This window comes from Danio aesculapii, chromosome 2, assembly GCF_903798145.1.
Source record: "Danio aesculapii chromosome 2, fDanAes4.1, whole genome shotgun sequence".
In the NCBI taxonomy this organism is placed as follows: Eukaryota; Metazoa; Chordata; class Actinopteri; order Cypriniformes; family Danionidae; genus Danio; species Danio aesculapii.
This window is the reverse complement of record NC_079436.1, coordinates 10,361,499-10,367,498: the sequence shown is the minus strand read 5'-3', so window position 1 is coordinate 10,367,498 and position 6,000 is coordinate 10,361,499. Positions and strand designations below refer to the sequence as shown.

At 38.0% G+C, this 6,000-nt stretch overlaps 1 protein-coding gene across 1 annotated transcript in view; it reads right to left on the bottom strand.

The window, feature by feature from the left end:
• Positions 1–212: 212 nt before the first annotated feature.
• The window catches only part of slc1a7a (solute carrier family 1 member 7a), a 52,955-nt gene continuing 47,167 nt past the window's right edge, over positions 213–6,000 (bottom strand). The window contains exons 8-11 of the mRNA XM_056472447.1: positions 4,915–5,109; positions 2,156–2,290; positions 1,964–2,063; positions 213–827 (exon numbers count right to left, since the gene is read on the bottom strand). Of these exons, the coding sequence (XP_056328422.1) occupies positions 558–827; positions 1,964–2,063; positions 2,156–2,290; positions 4,915–5,109 (700 nt within the window). The 3' untranslated portion in view covers positions 213–557. The remainder of the gene's footprint in view (positions 828–1,963; positions 2,064–2,155; positions 2,291–4,914; positions 5,110–6,000) is intronic.

The following is a 6,000-nucleotide window of genomic DNA, read 5'->3' as shown; positions in this document are numbered from 1 at the left end:
TGCAGCTCTTCGTGTAAGACATTGCAAACCCTGCTCATTTACAGCCTCCCAAAAACACTCGAGTCACACTTTTAAAATGTACAATTTGTATAAATAATAGAATTTATACCCATTTAAACCACAAATAAATAAATAATGCTAGGGCTTTTCCTAGCAGTTCTCTTCTTTTTACCAACTGGTGGTGATTTGGATTATTTTTAATGGTAAAATAGTTTCAGAAGATCCAAAACCTTCTTGGGATCAATGTATTGTGGTTTAATCGCAAATCTGTTAATGATTGAAACAGAGAAAGCTTAGAAAAAAAAGAAAAACCATCTCAGCAGCATAATAAAACACCACAAATTCCCATTCCACTGTCCATGAAGATTGTTCGCCGCCTCAGTGAAAAGGACACAAAGATACCGATCCACACACTTGATTGAGAAGCTCAGCCATCTGAGGGTTGACAGAGTTCAGCAAATCCCTTTTAGCAGGTCCAAAGATTCCCAACCCAGCTAATTCACACGCATGCTCCAAAGATGAAGGAAAACCAGCGTCTTGCACCTCAGTTTGGGTCTCTAGACGTTGGTCTCCAGGCCGTTCATGTCAATGGTACAGTGCTCTTTGTCTTTCTGGTCTCTTTTGTAACGGAGTGGAGACAGATGAGAGCTCTTCTTGTCTGCGGGCCGGATGCCCTCCTCCAGCTGCATGAGGCGGGCCACGTCGGGCGCCAGGTGCTCGGGTTTCCTCATGGGGCCTGGAGGAGGAGGCTGGAAGCAGCCGTTCTTCTGATAGGACATCATCTGCTGGATGCTGATCATGGGTTTGGTCTCACAGATGAGCGGAATCTGTGGAGAGAAGACAAATATGTTACTTTATAGCTACTGCTGAGGGTACTTATGGCTGAATTATACTTCTGTGTCGAGTGATCGCCTTAACCAAAGGTCAATTTGGAGAATAAAACTCCGCCTTCTAGTACAGGAGCCAATCATCGATTGTTATAAACTGGTGATTCTGCAGGGGAGGAGCTCAGACTAGTGATGGGAAATTTGGGTCATTTTACTGACTGAGACCTTTGAGTTTCGTTCATCAACGATGCCCAGCTATGACTCAGGACACTGTTCATATTTCTGCCGCACCACAGAGCGCTATCTGAATAATTTTATTTTAAATAACATGTGTAGCCCAGTGAAGGACCACGAACTGCCAAGGAATGGATCTGCAACTGATTTGTCAACAAATCAGGTGAATCCAGAATGTCTGTGCAAGATGATCAACTGCTGGAAGTTCGTTGTTATTTCCAATGGAGCTGCACAGCTTGTGCACCCATATTGGGAGCGACGCACTTGTGCCTTCCAGGCGCACTTAGTTGAAAACATCTTCAAAATGCTGTGAGCACACGACGAGTCATATGGCAAGAACTGACAGATCAGCTTTATATTTTGTATGAAATATGCACATTTCGATAGACTTATCTCAGACAAACTTCAGTGCTTTTATATTGTATCAGAGTTGCAACAATGTTTTGTCAGCTTGTCATCCTCTGAGAAAATGGTTGATGATCTTAGCTAGTACAGACTGGTCGAACATAAAAATAAAAATTTTTAACACCTTTTTGAGCATAATATTTCATTCATTTCAGGATCTTCCCATTCAAAAAACTTGATCTTGAAAAGCCAAAGCCAATATAAGATGCATTGTAAAAAATGTAATGACAAAAAGTCAAGACAATAAATATTTAGATGTTGCTTAAACTTATTCTAATTTCACATGTTTAAGTTATTAAAGTTTTTTTATTAATTTTTAAGTCACTACATTTTTTCAGATATACAAAGTCTAACTTAATATTTTTTTGTCAGTTTGATTGATGTAAATTGAGATGATTTAAAGTGTAGCAGTAAGTAAACAGGTGATTCCTTTAGGTGATTTTAGATCACATAATGCATATTTTTACTATTCAGAACCTCCATAAACTCTCTCTCACCTCTTCGCCCTCCTTCACGAAGTCTTTTCTGCAAATGTGTGCCATGATTCCTGTGGCCAGAGCATCCCCCATCACATTCACCATCGTCCTGAAGCGATCCCTATTGAGTTACAGGAGCAGAATCATAAATGAACTCTTATGATGGAAAGGAATTGAACAGAGACAGAATTCCTGTATGTTCAGTTTTCTTACAGGGCCCAATCCACTGCGATAATAAGAGTGATGTCATCTGTAGGAAGTCCCACTGAGGTTAACACTATCACCATGGTTACCAGACCAGCCTGCGGAATCCCAGCAGCACCGATACTGGCTGCTGTCGCTGTAATGCTAAGTAAGAATAAAAAATATATAAATATAAAGCATATAATATATAAAATATAATATAAGTATATAATATAAATAAACAATGCTTATTTCAGTGTTATATATATATATATATATATATATATATATATATATATATAGCCGTATATATTTGCCAATAAAAATAACAACATCTGTACAGCCTCTTCAAACTTGTGTATTATTCCGCCCACATAGAGTGACTGCAGATGAATAAACTCACTACAGTTTGACAACTATTGCAGCTGTTGGTCAACAATGTACTTTTGAGGCTTTTTTAGGTGAGAATGTAGTTTGTTTAGATTGCATCTATACAGTTTATTGATAAGGATAGTGCCTAGTTTGAATATTCATAATTTTTTAAACAGTGCATCTATGGCCGTTCAGCCTTATAATCTTAAAATGTCAGCAAAATCCCCTGTTTTGTCATCACTTTAGACATTACGCTAGAGAATCATTCAAATACTAGCTCTAAAGTGACGTTTAGGAAGTAGTAATGGTTTCTGCTGTTCTGACGTCAGCTGTATGAATGGCGGAAGAAAGTAGTTCCTCTTAAAAGGATTTTTGAGACTCTCCAACTTTGATTTTCTTTTTATATACATGATTATGCTGTCGAACTGTTGTAAAACCAATATCACACTCACCAGTGGGTGTGGCTGTATAGTGTCACTGGTGGGACACTAAGGCACTCTGCCAGTGGCCTTGAGGCAACAATGCCTTGAGGCCTCCACCAGTGCCAATATACAGCCAAATCACACTGCTACTCTTACTCGTACACTGCAACTTTATATATAAAATTAAGTTGATTTATCCAACATAATCCACAGCAATTCACAACTTTTTAATTTAGTGGCTAATTCGTATGAAATCCTACGATCAATTTAGTTTACAATTTAGTATGATTTTCCCACAATCTCCCAATGACGGTTGGGTTTAGGGGTGGGGTTTGGTGCCACACCTCCTTTTTAAAATCGTACATTTTTGTACGACTGAATTTGAATTCATATGAATTAGCCACTAAACTGACAAATGTAAAATACTTACGTTTCCCTGTGAGATCAGGCTGGATTTATCAGTCAAACAGTAACAAAGTAATTTTTTTGTTTTTTGTACGTTTTACTCAACAATGTAGGACTGAATAAAATACATGCTTTTAAACTGTGCTTTAACACTAGATTTTTAATTATAAGTTGTATGACAACATTTCTGTTCCTACACAACAGTGCTATTAAGGTACCTCAGTAGTATTAGAAATCATAAAAATGAATTTGTGATTAACTAAAATTAACAAAGTTATGCGATGCCGACACTAAATTTAGATGTTCATTTACATAGGATTAGTATTGATTTGAAGCTTATACTGTAGAAATGATTGGAACAAACTTTTCTTGGAAATAGGCCCATTCTAGAAAGTTAAAACAGTTGAGCTTTACCAATTTTAAAAAACATTCAGCTCTGGGTTTAGTGGGAGCACTTTTAGCTTAGCTTAGCGTAGTAGATCATTGAATCGAATTAGACCATCCAAAAATACAAGCAAGCAGGCAAGAGTTTTGATAATTTTCCTATTTAAGAGTTGACACTTTTGTAGTTACATTGTGTACTAAGATCAAAGAAAAGTTGCTATATTCAAGCCATGGAACAGCAACGAGTTTTATTGATTATTACACCAGAGTAAGAATAGAGCTCCTATATACTAGCCATATTTACCTAGAAAATAGCAACTTTTCATTTTCAATCGGTCTTAGTATTAATCTGATTCAATGATTTATGCTAAGCTAAGCTAGAGAAATTCAATTATGACCCTGAAACCATACTTGCCAACACTCCAGTTTTTCCCGTGAGTCTCCCGTATTTCAGACCCATCTCCCGCCCATCTCCCATAATGTTCTGTCTCCCGGAGTTCCATTTGCTCCTCAGCTTTTTGGTACAGTCCGGCTAGCTTTTTGGTTCGGTCACCATGCGCACCGAACCCAACGCACAACCATCTTCATACCCGCTCCCCGCTCTTTAGTTTGTGCGCACCTCTTTACTTTGCGCACAGCCCCCACCCGCCCCCGCTCTTCACTTTGCGCGCACCCCTGGATAAAATCTCCTGGATTTTTAGATCTGAATGTTGGCAAGTATGCCTGAAACACACAAACAAAAGATAACTAATGATAATGAATGTGAGGTTTTATTGTCGGAGGTGGAAGCCTAAAAAAAAAATTTGCATAATTCAGTAAGGACTAATCTGGGTTTTTTTTTTTTGACCTAAAGCGACTGAACAGCTATTGGTTACTCTCAGCAAACATATCTGTGTGGTCTCTAAATGATCACACAACACAATGTCTTCAAGCTGTACCAAGGATAGATCAGGCGATTGCTGTTAGGACCAGTATTATCAATTTTTAATGAGTAGTTACTTTTCACCCTGTAAGTAAACAACATCTAATTAAACCTAGAGTTCTTCACACATGCTTATAAGGTTTACATGATTATTGCGAATGTGGTATGAGTTCTTAATTTTCTTCGTACACTTTTTTTTACATGACTTATTTATTCATTATTTTGATGACTGAACTATTGATCGTCCCTGTCACCATAACCTACAGCACCTTATGTTCCCTTACCTGATGGTGATGATCTGGCCAAAGTCCAGCTCGTAGTTGTTGACTTGAGCGATAAATATGGCCGCCACAGCTTCATATAGTGCAGTGCCATCCATGTTGATGGTGGCACCGACAGGAAGTACAAAGCGGATGATGCGGCGGTCGATGTGGTTGTTCTCCAGGAGGCACTTAAAGGTGATAGGCAGCGTGGCGGAGCTGTGAACACAAGAATGGTGAAGTTTGTGGGTAAGTTTTGTGCTATTTTCAATCCAATTAAATCCCTGGAATACACTACACAGCTTTGGGCTAAGATTCATTGCCCTGTGTTGCAGTTTTGAAGATTTCATATTTTAGCAGCCAGAGAATATGATGGCTGTAGACACTGATTTATCTTTTTATTAAAAGATTTATTTATTTGTCTGAATCTATCCAGAATATAAAGGGTTCATGTGAGTTCTCTGTTGTCCCCAGAATGCGTCTGTGAAGTTTCAGCTAAAAAGTATCCCACAGAAGATTTATTACTAAAAAACTTGTGTATTTATTATGAATAAACGTAAAATAATTCAGATTGCAAGTGTGTTCAAGGTAAAACTAAACGTGTAGCTTTTAAAAATACATTTAACCAATATGAAGACAATGGGCTCTATTTGAATAATCCAAGCATAGGTCTAAAGCCTATGGCAGCTGCACTTAGGGCATGACTGAATTCAATTTCGCTATTTTAAGGACTGAAAAAACAGTCAGCGCACCCAGCACACGGTCTAAAACTGTTATCCTTATGCTGTGTTCACACAAGACGTGGCATGCAAGAATAAGTTGCAATATTTGCTCGTAAATAGCCGTGTGAACATTTTGATTTTACTCTATTCATTTGCGCATTAAACTTGCTTCATTCGCGCATCAAATTCACTTCATAATAGATGCGAATTCGCGTCACGGCAGGGCTTCTGTCTGTTTTTCTCCAGTTTCATTGCTTAAATGGCTAACATACAGCTGAAGTCAGAAGTATTAGACCCCTTTTTGATTTTTTTCAACTGATGTTTAACAGAGCAAGGAAATATTAACAGTATGTCTGATAATATTTTTTCTTCTGGAGAAAGTCTGATT